The 17,644-nt window shown below is 45.6% G+C and overlaps 2 protein-coding genes across 3 annotated transcripts in view; one reads left to right on the plus strand and one right to left on the minus strand.

The window, feature by feature from the left end:
- SPATA7 (spermatogenesis associated 7) overlaps positions 1-5,478 on the plus strand; it is a 65,399-nt gene extending 59,921 nt beyond the window's left edge. Inside the window, exons 11-13 of the mRNA XM_075331061.1 lie at positions 1,911-1,988; positions 2,077-2,134; positions 4,416-5,478. Of these exons, the coding sequence (XP_075187176.1) occupies positions 1,911-1,988; positions 2,077-2,134; positions 4,416-4,970 (691 nt within the window). The 3' untranslated portion in view covers positions 4,971-5,478. The remainder of the gene's footprint in view (positions 1-1,910; positions 1,989-2,076; positions 2,135-4,415) is intronic.
- A 3,901-nt stretch (positions 5,479-9,379) lies between these two features.
- PTPN21 (protein tyrosine phosphatase non-receptor type 21) overlaps positions 9,380-17,644 on the minus strand; it is an 88,889-nt gene continuing 80,624 nt past the window's right edge. For both annotated transcript variants that reach the window (XM_075330075.1, XM_075330074.1), the window contains 3 exons: positions 15,154-15,388; positions 14,760-14,920; positions 9,380-14,006 (listed from right to left, as the gene is read on the minus strand). In XM_075330075.1, coding sequence (XP_075186190.1) covers positions 13,878-14,006; positions 14,760-14,920; positions 15,154-15,388 — 525 coding nt within the window. In that variant the 3' untranslated portion in view covers positions 9,380-13,877. The remainder of the gene's footprint in view (positions 14,007-14,759; positions 14,921-15,153; positions 15,389-17,644) is intronic.

Below are 17,644 nucleotides of genomic sequence, written 5' to 3' on the forward strand. Positions count from 1 at the left end.
TTCACACTGATGGATGCCTCCCGTTCACACTGATGGATGCCTCCCGTTCACACTGATGGATGCCTCCGTTCACACACTCCGTTCACACTGATGGATGCTTCCCGTTCACACTGATGGATGCCTCCGTTCACACTGATGGATGCCTCCGTTCACACACTCCGTTCACACTGATGGATGCCTCCCGTTCACACTGATGGATGCCTCCCGTTCACACTGATGGATGCCTCCGTTCACACTGATGGATGCCTCCGTTCACACTGATGGATGCCTCCGTTCACACTGATGGATGCCTCCGTTCACACACTCCGTTCACACTGATGGATGCCTCCGTTCCGTTTACACTGATGGATGCCTCCGTTTACACTGATGGATGCCTCCGTTCACACTGATGGATGCCTCCGTTCACACTCTCCGTTCACACTGATGGATGCCTCCCGTTCACACTGATGGATGCCTCCCGTTCACACTGATGGATGCCTCCGTTCACACTGATGGATGCCTCCGTTCACACTGATGGATGCCTCCGTTCACACTGATGGATGCCTCCGTTCACACTGATGGATGCCTCCGTTCACACTGATGGATGCCTCCGTTCACACTGATGGATGCCTCCGTTCACACACTCCGTTCACACTGATGGATGCCTCTGTTCACACACTCCGTTCACACTGATGGATGCCTCCCGTTCACACTGATGGATGCCTCCGTTCACACTGATGGATGCCTCCGTTCACACTGATGGATGCCTCCGTTCACACTGATGGATGCCTCCGTTCACACTGATGGATGCCTCCGTTCACACTGATGGATGCCTCCGTTCACACTGATGGATGCCTCCGTTCACACTGATGGATGCCTCCGTTCACACTGATGGATGCCTCCGTTCACACACTCCGTTCACACTGATGGATGCCTCTGTTCACACACTCCGTTCACACTGATGGATGCCTCCCGTTCACACTGATGGATGCCTCCGTTCACACTGATGGATGCCTCCGTTCACACTGATGGATGCCTCCGTTCACACTGATGGATGCCTCCGTTCACACTGATGGATGCCTCCGTTCACACTGATGGATGCCTCCGTTCACACTGATGGATGCCTCCCGTTCACACTGATGGATGCCTCCCGTTCACACTGATGGATGCCTCCCGTTCACACTGATGGATGCCTCCCGTTCACACTGATGGATGCCTCCCGTTCACACTGATGGATGCCTCCCGTTCACACTGATGGATGCCTCCCGTTCACACTGATGGATGCCTCCGTTCACACTGATGGATGCCTCCGTTCACACTGATGGATGCCTCCGTTCACACTGATGGATGCCTCCGTTCACACTGATGGATGCCTCCCGTTCACACTGATGGATGCCTCCCGTTCACACTGATGGATGCCTCCCGTTCACACTGATGGATGCCTTCCGTTCACACTGATGGATGCCTTCCGTTCACACTGATGGATGCCTCCCGTTCACACTGATGGATGCCTCCCGTTCACACTGATGGATGCCTCCCGTTCACACTGATGGATGCCTCCCGTTCACACTGATGGATGCCTCCCGTTCACACTGTTGGATGCCTCCCGTTCACACTGTTGGATGCCTCCCGTTCACACTGTTGGATGCCTCCCGTTCACACTGTTGGATGCCTCCCGTTCACACTGTTGGATGCCTCCCGTTCACACTGATGGATGCCTCCCGTTCACACTGATGGATGCCTCCCGTTCACACTGTTCTCTCACACCGATACATGCCTTCTTTCATAATCTGCATGTTAAAAAATTAAGACCTGTAGAGCAGAATTAAAAGAAGAGAGTGAATCAGTAAGAATCTGTATGAGAGGGAAATTGAGAGTATGAACCTGGGGCAACCTCACACTGACCCCTCTACTCCTCTTTCTATGTGCAGAGAAGAAGAATTGACTTACCTCAGATTTGTAGATGATGTGACCAAAGACATCCTGACCCTCGGGCTATTCTCAGACCGGTAATATGGCGATATCGTTATCTCACTGTGTATTCAAACATTCTGAACATATGCAATAAGTGCAGCTCTTTTTTTTTTCTTCCGGAAGGGTTATAGAGCGCGTGTTTCACCAACATCTAGAGGAAAATCGCCATCGCTTAGATGAGGTAAGATCCACAATCAATGCTCTCTGCTGCTCAGAATAATGCTCGAGTGTCTGCGGAGTGTGCATTTACTGGAAGCAGCAGCTTAGGATCTCTTTTCTGCAGTGTTTGTTACTGGAAGCAGCAGCTCAGGATCCTCTGATCTCTTTTCTGCAGTGTTTGTTACTGGAAGCAGCAGCTTAGGATCCTCTGATCTCTTTTCTGCAGTGTTTGTTACTGGAAGCAGCAGCTTAGGATCCTCTGATCTCTCTTCTGCAGTGTTTGTTTCTGGAAGCAGCAGCTTAGGATCCTCTGATCTCTTTTCTGCAGTGTTTGTTACTGGAAGCAGCAGCTTAGGATCCTCTGATCTCTTTTCTGCAGTGTTTGTTTCTGGAAGCAGCAGCTTAGGATCCTCTGATCTCTTTTCTGCAGTGTTTGTTACTGGAAGCAGCAGCTTAGGATCCTCTGATCTCTCTTCTGCAGTGTTTGTTTCTGGAAGCAGCAGCTTAGGATCCTCTGATCTCTTTTCTGCAGTGTTTGTTAGTGGAAGCAGCAGCTTAGGATCCTCTGATCTCTTTTCTGCAGTGTTTGTTACTGGAAGCAGCAGCTTAGGATCCTCTGATCTCTTTTCTGCAGTGTTTGTTAGTGGAAGCAGCAGCTTAGGATCCTCTGATCTCTTTTCTGCAGTGTTTGTTAGTGGAAGCAGCAGCTTAGGATCCTCTGATCTCTTTTCTGCAGTGTTTGTTACTGGAAGCAGCAGCTTAGGATCCGCTGATCTCTTTTCTGCAGTGTTTGTTACTGGAAGCAGCAGCTTAGGATCCTCTGATCTCTCTTCTGCAGTGTTTGTTTCTGGAAGCAGCAGCTTAGGATCCTCTGATCTCTTTTCTGCAGTGTTTGTTAGTGGGAGCAGCAGCTTAGGATCCTCTGATCTCTTTTCTGCAGTGTTTGTTACTGGACGCAGCAGCTTAGGATCCTCTGATCTCTTTTCTGCAGTGTTTGTTACTGGAAGCAGCAGCTCAGGATCCTCTGAGCTCTTTTCTGCAGTGTTTGTTACTGGAAGCAGCAGCTTAGGATCCTCTGATCTTTTTTCTGCAGTGTTTGTTACTGGAAGCAGCAGCTTAGGATCCGCTGATCTCTTTTCTGCAGTGTTTGTTACTGGAAGCAGCAGCTCAGGATCCTCTGATCTCTTTTCTGCAGTGTTTGTTACTGGAAGCAGCAGCTCAGGATCCTCTGATCTCTTTTCTGCAGTGTTTGTTACTGGAAGCAGCAGCTTAGGATCCTCTGATCTCTTTTCTGCAGTGTTTGTTACTGGAAGCAGCAGCTCAGGATCCTCTGATCTCTTTTCTGCAGTGTTTGTTACTGGAAGCAGCAGCTCAGGATCCTCTGATCTCTTTTCTGCAGTGTTTGTTACTGGAAGCAGCAGCTTAGGATCTCTTTTCTGCAGTGTTTGTTACTGGACGCAGCAGCTTAGGATCCTCTGATCTCTTTTCTGCAGTGTTTGTTACTGGAAGCAGCAGCTCAGGATCCTCTGATCTCTTTTCTGCAGTGTTTGTTACTGGAAGCAGCAGCTTAGGATCCTCTGATCTCTTTTCTGCAGTGTTTGTTACTGGAAGCAGCAGCTTAGGATCCTCTGATCTCTTTTCTGCAGTGTTTGTTACTGGAAGCAGCAGCTTAGGATCCTCTGATCTCTTTTCTGCAGTGTTTGTTACTGGAAGCAGCAGCTCAGGATCCTCTGATCTCTTTTCTGCAGTGTTTGTTACTGGAAGCAGCAGCTTAGGATCCTCTGATCTCTTTTCTGCAGTGTTTGTTACTGGAAGCAGCAGCTTAGGATCCTCTGATCTTTTTTCTGCAGTGTTTGTTACTGGAAGCAGCAGCTCAGGATCCTCTGATCTCTTTTCTGCAGTGTTTGTTACTGGAAGCAGCAGCTTAGGATCTCTTTTCTGCAGTGTTTGTTACTGGAAGTAGCAGCTTAGGATCCTCTGATCTCTTTTCTGCAGTGTTTGTTACTGGAAGCAGCAGCTTAGGATCCTCTGATCTCTTTTCTGCAGTGTTTGTTACTGGAAGCAGCAGCTTAGGATCCTCTGATCTCTTTTCTGCAGTGTTTGTTACTGGAAGCAGCAGCTTAGGATCCTCTGATCTCTTTTCTGCAGTGTTTGTTACTGGAAGCAGCAGCTTAGGATCCTCTGATCTCTTTTCTGCAGTGTTTGTTTCTCAGTCACAGCAGCAGAGTCTTGTCTTCTCTGTGCGGAGCTTGTGAAGGGTCACAAATACTCAGTGGACCTCTACTGTCTTCTCTGACATACAGGGGAAGATGCGCCACCTGCTGGACATACTGAGAGCCGACCTGGACTGCAGAGAAGAAACCAACCCTCGGTCACCAGCGAGGAACCTGCTCCCCCAGAGACATGGTACCAATTCCTCTTGGTTTGAGGTTATAAATGGAAGCTTCCAGGAGGAGGCCGCCTCTGACCCCCACAGTATAGTCAGTGACCATCATCTACTCGTGCGCTCCGCACCGTACCCGGAGGAAGATGACGCCCACAGTGACCTGACCACAAGAGGCACAGGGCATGGAGACTGTGCCCCACTAGGTGCAGATGGCATCCACCACCGAGAGGACGATGGAGGTGACCAGCTCTCTCCTCAGCATGATGGTTGTGATGTGCATGAACCCGCTGCAGACGATCATACAGATCAGCCCTCAGACGTCACATGTCTAGACAACTCCGAACACAGGTCTAACAATACTCCGGACTTGCAGACCCTGGAGGAGCTGCAGCAAAGCTTCTCGGACGTCCTCCACGTCTCGCAGGGAAACGACTGTGGTGTCTCTGAGACAAACGATCAGGGTGACCTCTAGAGAAATAAATGATACAAGCACAGAGCCTCTGCTGCTTCTACAGAAATATACGGGTATAACAAAGCTAGAAAGCTAGGCAGCAAGGAATGCAGCAGTTTAGGCAACCCTCTAAACTAATACACTGTAACGAAACCTCACCGTGAGGTCACGACACAAGATCTCCGCTTCACAATGTCATCACTCACGCGCAGAACTTGTGAATGCTGTGGTCACAATTCACAGAGACCACATCAGGAATGGCAGCCCGCGACCAATCAGGAGAGAGTCCAGGGATCCTATAGACATGAAAACCTGAAACATCGTAAATGGGTCCTAGCACCGTCTGCTATAAAAGGCATCAGACGAGAAAACACCTCCAACATAACACAGCTGCACAAAATCAATGCAACTGCATAGACTTTAAAGGGAACCAATCCCCAGGATTTTTGCATAAAGCCATTGCTATACTGGTGCTAAGTTATATCAGGCTGATTAGATACATACCTGTAGTGGTCAGCTCGGATGTTTAGGTTTTGAAATCCAAAAAAGTAAAGTTTATAAAATTAGCTGCTTATATCATAATATAACATATGATATAAGCAGCTAATTTTATAAACTTTACTTTTTTGGATTTCAAAACCTAAATATCCGAGCTGACCACTACAGGTATATAGTAAATATTAAGGTGGACAGTGCAAAAAATAACACATGCTTTCAATCACATGATAGTATTATAGAAGGAGAACAGGGGACATGATAAAATCATTTGCCAGGTACAGACAGAGGAAATGCTATTGTAAGAAGCGAGCCTGAGATTATAAAAAAAATGCCTTCTACATTCCCCCATGATGAAGCGGCTAGCGATCTGCTAGACGCCACGAAACGTACGTCGGGCTCCCCCTCACCACCGGACTTTAGTAATGCCATCTTCACTGGGCATATTTTGCTATGCTCCTGCCAGTTATACAATCTGATTCCAGGTATATCTATTTGACCCCTTACAGCATGCCATACAGTGTATTTTACTACAGGGCAAACCATTTCCAACAGGCATACTAATTATGTTTGGGACCCTCAGTGTCTTACCTGGCATTTTTTATAATCACAGATAGGCTTTATGTGAGCGCTTCTTACAATAGCATTTCCTCTGTCTGTACCCGGCAAATGATTTTATCATGTCCCCTGTTCTCCTTCTATAATACTATCATATGCTTTCAATCATGTGGTTTTTTTTTGCACTATGCACCTTTATTTAGAAAATATTAATATGGATTATTATTCAGCATTTTGCTCAAGTTTCTCTCTTTGTATCATGCATTTATGAGTTGTGGATCCTCCATACTGGTTTTTTGTTTGTTTCTCTGGTGGAATTTAAACTTCCCAGCACCGGCTTCACTATATACCTATCATACCTATCAGGCTGATTCTATACATATGAAAATCCTGGTGATTGGTTCCCTTTAAGCACTGACAAATAGAAAAGTGACTTGAGGATTTTGCAAAACAAAAATTCTCCTTGGTTAACAACAAAAACAGGTTAAATGCTAAAAAAAAGTGGCCAAAAGTCACATATATGCACATTTTTGAGTAGTGTAAAGAAAAGTGGAAAAAAAATGACTAAAAAGCTCTTTTCAGGCAGGGAATGGAATGGGATCCACCCAATGTGGGAAAAATCCATTTTCTAGGAATCGGCTGATCCAGATATTTTAGGTCTTTAACATTAAATTTGACAACACTAATTTTGAGGATTGGCGCCACATTTAGTATTTGCACCTTCTCTACAAGAAAAACCTGAAACAAAACATCAAAATATTGCAGATTCGCCACTTTAACAAATAATCCATGAGTCTGCACATAACAGAAGAGCGGCAATATTAGAGACCACCGCTCCGGTAACATTGTGTCCCATCATAGAGGAAGCATTGACCGTCCTAAACATCGTAGTTGTAGAGTCAGTATTTTATACGTTTTGGTTCACATTCGGCGATATGGGACTGGTTTCCTCGCATTGTGAGGACGGCATCAGTCCTATATAAGAACTGCTCAATCATTGCTTATAAATGAAAACCTGAAGATTTCATATTTCCCACGAGTTTCCCATCCGGGGCGAGCCCCTTAGTGACCACCAATGCAACTAAAAGGCAATCTGTTACCAGGTTTTTGACACCTAGTCTGAGAGCAGCCTGATGTAGGGGCAAAGATCCTAATTCCAGCGATGTGTCACTTACTGACTCGTGAGCTGCTTAGTGTAGTTTGGATACTGTTGATTCAAGTGAACCTGTCAGGTGCAATATGCAGCCACAACACCCTCAGGACTAGTCCCTGCCTCATTAGAAATACTTTTTCTAAAGATTATTATATCTATGCTATACACAGATCTTTGTATATGCGAGTGTATACAGGGACTGCTAGGCAGGAATTAGCAATATGCACACAGAACTGCTCGTGGTCCTGAGTGCACATTAAGCTGCTTTCACACATCTGTTTTTTCCTGTGCGGCACACTCCGGTGCTTTGCAGAAAAACCGCAACTGGTTTTTTTTTTGCCGCCGGTTGCGTTTTTTTGCATAGACTTTCATTAGTGCCGGATTGTGCCGCATGGCCTTGCGTTCGGTCCAGTTTTTGCCGGATGCGGCAGATTTAGCCGTTGCGGCGGCCGGAGGGAACGTTGCCTGGCACGTTTTTTGGTCCGGCAGAAAAAAAAAAAAAAAAAAAAAAAAAAAAACACATTGTGCTGCATCCAGCCGATGCGGCGCTTTTTGCAATGCATGCCTATGGACGCCGCATGCGGCGTCCTGCGGCAAACACCGCATCCAGCCGCCGCATGCACTTTTTTCCACTGCACATGCTCAGTAGCCTGCCACAAGCGGCAAAAACCGGACGGGTCGCATGTCAAAAACTTATGCAAAGGATGCGGTATTGTCGCCACATCCATTGCATAGGTTTTAGAGCCGGATTGGCCGCCTCTGCTAAAACCGGAGGTGTGAAAGCAGCCTAATGGGAACCGGTCAGGTGCAATCAGTGATTTTATTATTACAGGACTACTTGTCCTGCTGCAGGTAGTCCAGCATATTCATCAGCTCTCTATAACTGCTCTATCTGCAGCAGAGAAGACACTGAGCTGTGTGGTGTCATTTTTATAAAATCAATAAGTGACACATCGCTGGAATCAGGGTCCCTGTCTCTATGTTGCTCTCAGATGGGGGAGCAAAAACATGGTGACAGATTCTTTAAAAATGACCTCGCACAGGTAAAAATGCTGCAGCGTGTGGCCATATACTATTGCTAACACCCGGCCACATCAGTCATGATCCGTAATGACACCAACCAAGATGGTTTAACCCCTTAAATGCGGATGTCAATACTGACTGCAGTATCTAGGTGCTGTAAGCAGTGTTGGTGTAAGAGGGGCTCAGCGCTCTGAGATCATGATTGTGGGGTCCAGATGACAATTTATGGCCAAATAACAGACTCGGAGTCTGCCGGCTATAGTCACCTGTTCAGAAGTTGGCAACATTTAAGCCGTAAAAATACCATTTTTCTTCCCAGCCATGTCACTCTGAAGTGTCAGGTGCTTTATTAACCCTTCTGGAATTACTGCAAAGTTAAGGGGGAGGGGGAGATTACAATGGGGTCAACTTTGCTGGAACAAGATATTGGAAAACCCTTAAAAATCTTTTAAAAAAAATAGAGTCCCCCAAAAAATTATGGCTTTGTAAATTTGCCTGAAATACATTTACAGCCACAATTTCACAGCTTCTATCATCCGAACACAATATAGAGCATTTTACAGACACGATGATGTAAAGACGTTAATAAAGAAGATACCTCAAGTGGATTTTGTGTGGTGCATCTATCGGGATTAAAGGGGTTAACAATGGATAATAATCATTTGGGACCAATGTGTTTCACTTTTATGGGAAATTTATATTTTATGATTATTTTACAAACAACCTAATCTCAAAATGACAGGGATCTGCTGAAACGTCGCAGACTTATCGCCACAAAGTGACTGCAGATTTGCTGAATTTGTAAGGGGCGAGGGCCGGACATTAGAGAGACAGAAGCCATAGGGGCGAGCAGTGCTCTCTTCCTGATCAGCCTGCGAGTCTACACTGCTGCCAATATAACAGAGGAGAGGCTGCAGTGTAAAGTATGGAAGAGACAAAGCAACAGCCTGATTCTCGGATTACACATTTGAGAGCCCTGTTCCTGGGGTCCCAGTGGTCAGCAAGTTATCAGCTATAAATGACAATGTTGCTACTCACCCTTTGTCCCCTACTTTACACTGCAGCTTTGCTCCTCAGAGATCACATACGATTACTACCACCAGCTACATTTCAGTCAATCACTTGCCGCTCTGTTCGGCGTAACGTGGCCATTTTGAGCTGTGCAGAATCTGGGGCTCAGATAATCATCACAAACACAATATTCATTTGTGCATAAAATATTTTTGCGGAGAAATAAAGTCGCACATATATTACATTTTTTGGTTACACAGAAATTCACTCACAATCTGTACATCGAGTCGCGCTGATTGTACAATATCATACATGAACCCCACAAAATGTACAGGATGGGTACAGGTGGCACAACCCCCGGGAGGGGGGGGATCTGTAGGAGGAAAAGCTGCTGTCTATACAAGACTATAGAAAAATACATCAGGGGTGAAGAAAATACTCCCCAAAAATAAGGCACCCTGATACATCCGGTTACATTTGGCATAAATATTGTGACTGGGGATAGAGGATAGATACAAAGTATCGGCATGTTGTAAGGCACCGCAGGTTGAATATCAGCTCAGCGTTCAGGAAACACAAATCAACATTTAATATAAAAGTCTCAGGCCCCGTAGAACTATAACTCTCAGCAGGTTCTCACCCATGAATCGGATTTTAATGCACACGGTCAGACATGAGCCTCTTATCACTACCAGCGAGATCCGCAGACCGTGTCCCCGGATGTCACATTTCCTGACTATTCATGGAGTTATTATCCTCGATTGGGAGGATGAAGGCTGCTCCACTAATAACTATGAGAAGTGATGTCCACGGATGCTTCACATGCAGCCATAGGGATTGCTTATATGGACAAGGCGTTAATCGGATGCTCAAATATTTCACAAAACGCCTTTTGCACTTGGATCACTAAATACGGACATAAAATCAGCCACCTGGTGCCGTTACTCGGCTGGTTCTTTGATAGTAATGTGGCCTGAAACATTTTTTTTTTCCTTCTATTTCTCTCTAATCAGTGAGCAGGCGTGGACTCATCAGGCGTGGCCTCATCAGGCGTGGCCTGGAGTGTGGCTTCGGCTGCTTTCACACCTCCGGTTTCTGCAATGCGGCACAATCCGGCACTTTGCAGGAAAATCGCAACAGTTTTTTTTTTTTGCTGCCGGTTGCGTTTTTCCTGCATAGACTTTAATTAGTGCCGCATTGTGCCGCATGGCCTTGCGTTCCATCCGGTTTTTGCCGCATGCGGCAGATTTAGCCGATGCGGCGGCCGGATGGAACGTTGCCTGGCACGTTTTTTCGTGTGGCAAAAAAAAACGCATCCTGCCGATGCGGCGCATTTTTCAATACATGCATATGGCGGCCGGATGCGGCAAAAACCGCTTCCGGCCGCCGCATGCGGTTTTTGCCACTGCGCATGCTCAGTAGCATGCCGCAAGCGGCAAAAATCGGACGGACCGCATGGGAAAAACGTATGCAAAGGATGCAGTGTTTTCACCGCATCCGTTGCATAGCTTGCACAGCCGAATTGAGCCGCAGGGCTCAAGCCGGATGTGTGAAAGCAGCCTTACTGATTCAGTGATACTGATCCTGCTTTTTGCAAGATTCCAGCAAATATCTATGCCCATTAAGAAATAACGTCTGAACTAGGTACAAAAACCCTAAAAAAAACCTTCACTATATAGGTGTATAGAATATATATATTATATATTATATATACACAACCCCTGGCATAAATGATGGAACCACCTGGCTCTGAGGATGTTCATTCGGTTGTTTAGTTTGGTGCCATGTCTGTCATCTGCTTTGTTTTAAACAAAAGTAAAGTCATTTCAGATGGGAACTTTCTGGCTTTAAGAAACAAAACAAAAAAAAAAAAAAAAAAATCAGGAAAACAATGTGCAGCCAGTAGCGGTGACTTTTCAAAACCAAATGGGGGAAAATTATGGAATCACCCTGTAAATTTTCATTCCCAAAACTAACATCTGCATCAAATAAGATCTCCTCGTTAGTCTGAATCTAAAAGGAGTGATCACACCTTGCAGAGCTGTTGCACCAAGTGGACTGACATGAATCATGGCTCCAACACAAGAGATGTCAATTGAAACTTACGAGAGGATTATCAAACTCTTAAAAGAGGGTAAATCATCACGCAATGTTGCAAAAGATGTTGGTTGTTAACAGTCAGCTGTGTCTAAATCTGGACCAAATACAAACAACATGGGAAGGTTGTTAAAGGCAAACATACTGGTCGACCAAGGAAGACATTAAAGCGTCAAGAAAGGAAACTTAAGGCAATATGTCTCCAAAACAGGAAATACACAACAAAACAAATGAGGAACGAGTGGGAGGAAACTGGAGTCAATGTCTGTGACCGAACTGTAAGAAACCACCTAAAGGAAATGAGATTTACATACAGAAAAGCTACACAATAAAAACAGGACTGCCTGAGGAGAACATGTAAATTTCCACAGTCATTGATGATATGGGGCTGCATGTCAGGTAAAGGCACGGGGGAGATGGCTGTCATTATATCTTCAATAAATGCCCAAGTTTACATTGGAATTTTGGACACTATTATTATGCCATCAATTGAAAGGATGTTTGGGGATGATGAAATCATTTATCAAGATGAGAATGCATCCTGCCATAGAGCAAAAACTGTGAAAACATTCCTTGAAAGAAGACACATAAGGTCAATGACATGGCCTGCACATAGTCCAGGTCTCAATACAATTGACAATCTTTGGTGGAAGTTGAAGAAAATGCTCCATGAGAAGGCTCCAACCTGCAAAGCTGATCTGCAACAGCAATCAGAGGAAGCTGGAGCCAGATTGATGAAGAGACTGTCACTCATTAAGTCCATGCCTCGGAGACTGCGAGCTGTTATAAAAGCCAGAGGAGGTGCCACAAAATACTAGTGATGGATTATAGGAGGGTTCTTTTATTTGTTTTTCATGATTCTATAATTTTTACCTCAGAATTGAGTGAGTCCATATTTTTTCCTCCTGTTTGGTCTTATAATGTGCAGCCAGTAATGGTTACTTTTTGTTTTCAATATTTTTTTAGTGTTTCTTTAAGCCAGAAAGTTGCCATTTGAAATTAGTTTTGTGCTATGTCTGTGATCTGCTTTTTTTTTAAACAAAAGTAAAAGTAAAAAAACTGAATGAACATCCTCAGCCAGGGGAGGCCATAATTTTTGCTAGGGGTTGTAGGTGTTGGGGCTCGGTATTGATCAATATCAATTCAATAGCATTTCTCTTCATTCTTAAGTTCATGGCAGTAATGCAGATCCCATTGTCATATTTTCATTCTCACATGTAGCGATTGTATTTTTCAGGCCAGTATTCACACAGCAGTTGCTGCTCTACATGTATTCCCCTTGCACGGTCACTGGTGTGCATTCCTTCTCTCCATATAGTTTTTTAGGGTTTTTGCACCCAGTTCAGACTTAGCATGGTGTTCCAGACATTATTTCTTAATTGGTTTGTCGTCTTTTGTTTGTGAAGTTGCTCTCTATGCCTGATGTGACATGGAGGACACATTTGCTGACTAGTGATTTGCTCGCTCTGCACCCCTATAATACCCCACACTTCTCAGACAGTGTCACATACCCAAACCCTCAACCGGCGGCCACGTCTCCTTCATACCCCAATATCAACATACACAACATTCTGTGCATTCTCCAGGACCAGATTGCTTAGAAGCTTCACCTTCTTCTCCAGTCACAACCAGAGCTGCAGAATGCGGCCTCCCCATTAGGGTGACCTCACACGAGCGTATAACTCGCATGAGTATCGGAACGCATCACTCGGTGCGGCCGCACACTCTCCGGACAGGAGCATGTCAGCCGCATAGAAATACATGCAGCTGAGCTGCTCCTGTCAGCAGAGAAGCTAGGCGCGCCGGGTGATGCGTTCCGATACTCATGCGAGTTATACGCTCGTGTGAGGGCACCCTTACCATGAGAGCGGCATGTCTGCCCGGACTGGAGAATAAGACTAAGAAAGTACAACATCATCTTAACCAGTTAATTGTCTCCATAACCTTTTTCTTCTCACATCCGAAGCTGATAAATTCTTTCATCTGTGAAGTTCCACGTCAGCGAGTGGAAATCTTATCACATTCATAAACCCAGCAGAAGCCGCATTACAAAAAATAGATACATTTGTGTCACAATATAAAACAACAATTCCAGAAAAAAAGTAGCTTAAAAATATACAAATCACTTCAATGTCACCGGCTGTACAAAAGCAAAGGCTCAGGAGGGGAGGGCAAAAAGCGGAGGTCACTGCCTAAAAAACCGGCAAAGAAAGCGCCGGCGTCCACCACACAAGCCCACGGGCACGTAATAACTGCGGCCCCCAGCAGAGGAGCGGCCACCGTCTGCCCGGGCCTCAGTAATGGGTTAGTAAAATTAAGATTTATGCAACATCATAAATAAAATAAAAAGTGCATTAAACATCAGATTTGATTTCAGCCAGTAAAATCAGAGCTGTAATAATACTGCCGCGTGAGCCGCGGGCTCCCTCCGACCATGTGGCTACAGCGCCCCCCAGTGGTAGGAGTGATGCCCACAGCTCCGTCTCAGTGGTTCACAGCAGGACTCCGAGGCCACGTCCAGCCCAAACTAAATCGCCCAGCGACAAAGCTACGGTGACGTGACCGCGGCCAGGTCTCTGGTGGTGCCACGGTCAGATAAGGCGAGAGTTCTTCAGGAACTGGATCAGGACCTTGTAGACAAAAGTGTACTGCGCGATGGTCTGCACCGTCATCATCCGCTGGTGCCGCAGCATGTCCAGAACTAGAGGGATGTCCAGCATCTGGCGAGAGAGGAGACGACATTAAAGAGGCGCAAAACCCTTCACGACATGAAATGCCAAACTGACAGTGTGTGACCGTGACACGACATGCCAAAAACGACAGCAAACCCTCACATTACAGCAAACGCCAAAACCTGAGACTTTTACTCCTTCTCCAGCGCTTGTGATACATTGAAAAAAAAAAAACCTGGCGAGCCTCAGCGAAGATGGAAAAAGATGTCTAACTATAATAATCTATAGCATAGTACAAATCTCCACCAGCAAGCAATGTGCAGAATGCAAGAGGTGCGCAGCAGCTGTGAGAAAATCAGCAGCTGTGAGAAAATCAGCCGCTTCTCACACCAATGGGCTTTGTACTAGGACCGGAATAAAATACAAGCATCTGAAGAAACGTCACCTTTTCTGTTTCATTTTCTCACAATTTGCAGATCTCTGCTTGCTGTCAGTGAATAGAATGTCTTATCTCCAGAAGGCTAAAAACATCCTCACCTGAACACAATCCGTATGCATCCTCCACACAAAGTCTTCCCCCTCCTGCTACAATGTAAAATGCAGGTAAAATGTCTCTAATTCCAGACTATACCATCTGCACCAACTGTAACAAACCCGCCAATGAATTTATCATCAAGTCTATGCTGGAAACTGAGTCTTTGAATGGAGATAATGTTCCTAGTCACTGACAGCAAGCAGATGTATGGACAATAGAGACACACAGTGCACAATGTCCACTGTGATGGGATCTGCGGCTCTCACCTCATTGTGTTCCAGGCAGGCGATCATGATCTCGGACAGTATGACCACCCCCGTCCGGCCAACGCCAGCGCTGCAGTGAACCAGCACAGGGGGGTTCGGACCGTTGGGGTCACTGGTGCTGTTTGTGTGCCGGCGGACCGACTGGATCTCTTCTAGATAGGCTGGAAAATAGAAAAACAATATAATAACACAAAGGCAAGAATGAAGCGTGTAAAGAGAGAGATCTGGAGAGGATGGGGGCACAGGAAAGAAGTGCTCTAGTCACAACCAAAGCAGAATATGCACAGGACTGGACAAAGCTCCATCTAATAGAGGTACAGTCTGCAGACAGCAGCTGAATTGTGGATGCAGCTGTGATTAGGACCTGACATCAATCACAATGTGCTTCACTTACATAGAAACCCCTTCAGGTCCTCGGGGTGTCCGTGTTCGGGCCAGTCCGTGTACTGCAGGTGCCAGACCGTCCTCTCCTGACCGGTCAGAAGATGCTTTATCTTGAGGCCGGTGGTGGCGTAACATCCGGAGTCCGTGCGGAACCGCGTGGTGATCTTAAACCTGCCGTAGGTGACGGTGTTGTGCCGAGACCCCAACCGTGGCCAATAGCGGTAACTCTTCTCTCTGCCGCCCTCCTGAGGGAAAGTGTCACAGTTATTATGTGTCCTCTAATGGTGACACAAAAATGACCCCAAAACCAAATAGAAGGGAATATTCATCATCTCAAGATGCAGATCATCATACCTCTGAAAGGGAGCTCTCAATTCTTACCAGCAGAATAGTGAGTGCAGCTCTGGAGTATAATACAGGAGGTAACTCAGGATCAGTAATGTATGTACACAGTGACTGCACCAGCAGAATAGTGAGTGCAGCTCTGGAGTATAATACCGGAGGTAACTCAGGATCAGTAATGTAATGTATGTACACAGTGACTGCACCAGCAGAATAGTGAGCACAGCTCTGGAGTATAATACCGGAGGTAACTCAGGATCAGTAATGTAATGTATGTACACAGTGACTGCACCAGCAGAATAGTGAGCACAGCTCTGGAGTATAATACCGGAGGTAACTCAGGATCAGTAATGTAATGTATGTACACAGTGACTGCACCAGCAGAATAGTGAGTGCAGCTCTGGAGTATAATACAGGATGTAACTCAGGATCAGTAATGTAATGTATGTACACAGTGACTGCAGCAGCAGAATAGTGAGTGCTGCTCTGGAGTATAATACAGGAGGTAACTCAGGATCAGTAATGTAATGTATGTACACAGTGACTGCACCAGCAGAATAGTGAGTGCAGCTCTGGAGTATAATACAGGATGTAACTCAGGATCAGTAATGTAATGTATGTACACAGTGACTGCAGCAGCAGAATAGTGAGTGCTGCTCTGGAGTATAATACAGGAGGTAACTCAGGATCAGTAATGTAATGTATGTACACAGTGACTGCACCAGCAGAATAGTGAATGCAGCTCTGGAGTATAATACAGGAGGTAACTCAGGATCAGTAATGTAATGTATGTACACAGTGACTGCACCAGCAGAATAGTGAGTGCAGCTCTGGAGTATAATACAGGAGGTAACTCAGGATCAGTAATGTAATGTATGTACACAGTGACTGCAGCAGCAGAATAGTGAGTGCTGCTCTGGAGTATAATACAGGAGGTAACTCAGGATCAGTAATGTAATGTATGTACACAGTGACTGCACCAGCAGAATAGTGAATGCAGCTCTGGAGTATAATACAGGAGGTAACTCAGGATCAGTAATGTAATGTATGTACACAGTGACTGCACCAGCAGAATAGTGAGTGCAGCTCTGGGAGTATAATACAGGATAAGTAATGTACCATGTTTCCCCAAAAATAAACCCAAGCAGAATCTTTCAGCCTAGAAAATAAGCCATAGGCCTTGTGCCCACATGGCATTTTTTATGTATTTTTCCTTATTTAATTTAATCAATAAAAGCAATGAAAAAGCATCTCAGCAAAGTCTATGAGAATTGTGACTTGCTGTGCAGACGCTGCTTCTTTTTTCTTGCAGATTTTGTGGCTGAAAAAAGATGCAACGTCAATTCTTTCTGCGTTTATTTCTTACTTTTCTATAATCCTCTGCAATGCTTCATCGCTACAGGGTATTACAGCATACAGCAGGGTGTGAAGGCTCTGCGTGGCTCAGTAACCCGGGGTTGGCATGATGACGACCCAGGGTTACTATGGCAGCAATCAGGTTCCTGTGATCGCATTCCAGGGAACTCGATTGCCAGGGAGAGGTAAGCGATCCCTGCCTCCTGAATGCTGCAATCGCACTGGCACAGGCACCGCTGCGGGCAGCAAGAGCCAGGTCCGGGCTGCAACATCAGCCGAAGATCCAGCAGCGATTGCTGGAGCGCCTGAACCCCTAACGATCACCATGACTAAAAGAAAGAAAAGAATAAGCAAAAAAAAACCAAGTGAAAAAACGCACAAATGTAATAAAAATTTGCATTTTTTCAGCCGCTTATTTCCTCACAAAACATGTTTTTTTGGGGGTGTAAAAAAGAAGCACATAAAAAAACCAACATGGGCACAGAGCCTTACTCCAAAATAAGCCCAAGTTGTCGTTCAAAAACAGAAGTGTCCTGGCAGCTAAGATAAAGAATACAGCACGACTCTTTACCAAAGAATGCAGACTCCCCCAAAAAAAGCAAACACCCCCTAATTAAAATCACTGACGGTGGATGGGCTCTCACACAGAGATCAGCGTCGCTGCCATGTCTCTCGCCGTTCCAGCTGCACTGCGCCTCTCTCACTAACTCCACACAAGTGATACTGCTTTTGACCAGAAGGGGGGGGCAACCACTGTGCAATGCAGGAAATGCCATGCAGATTTGTATGTGAGAGCCCATTCA

Source organism: Anomaloglossus baeobatrachus, chromosome 12 (assembly GCF_048569485.1).
Source record: "Anomaloglossus baeobatrachus isolate aAnoBae1 chromosome 12, aAnoBae1.hap1, whole genome shotgun sequence".
Taxonomy (NCBI): Eukaryota; Metazoa; Chordata; class Amphibia; order Anura; family Aromobatidae; genus Anomaloglossus; species Anomaloglossus baeobatrachus.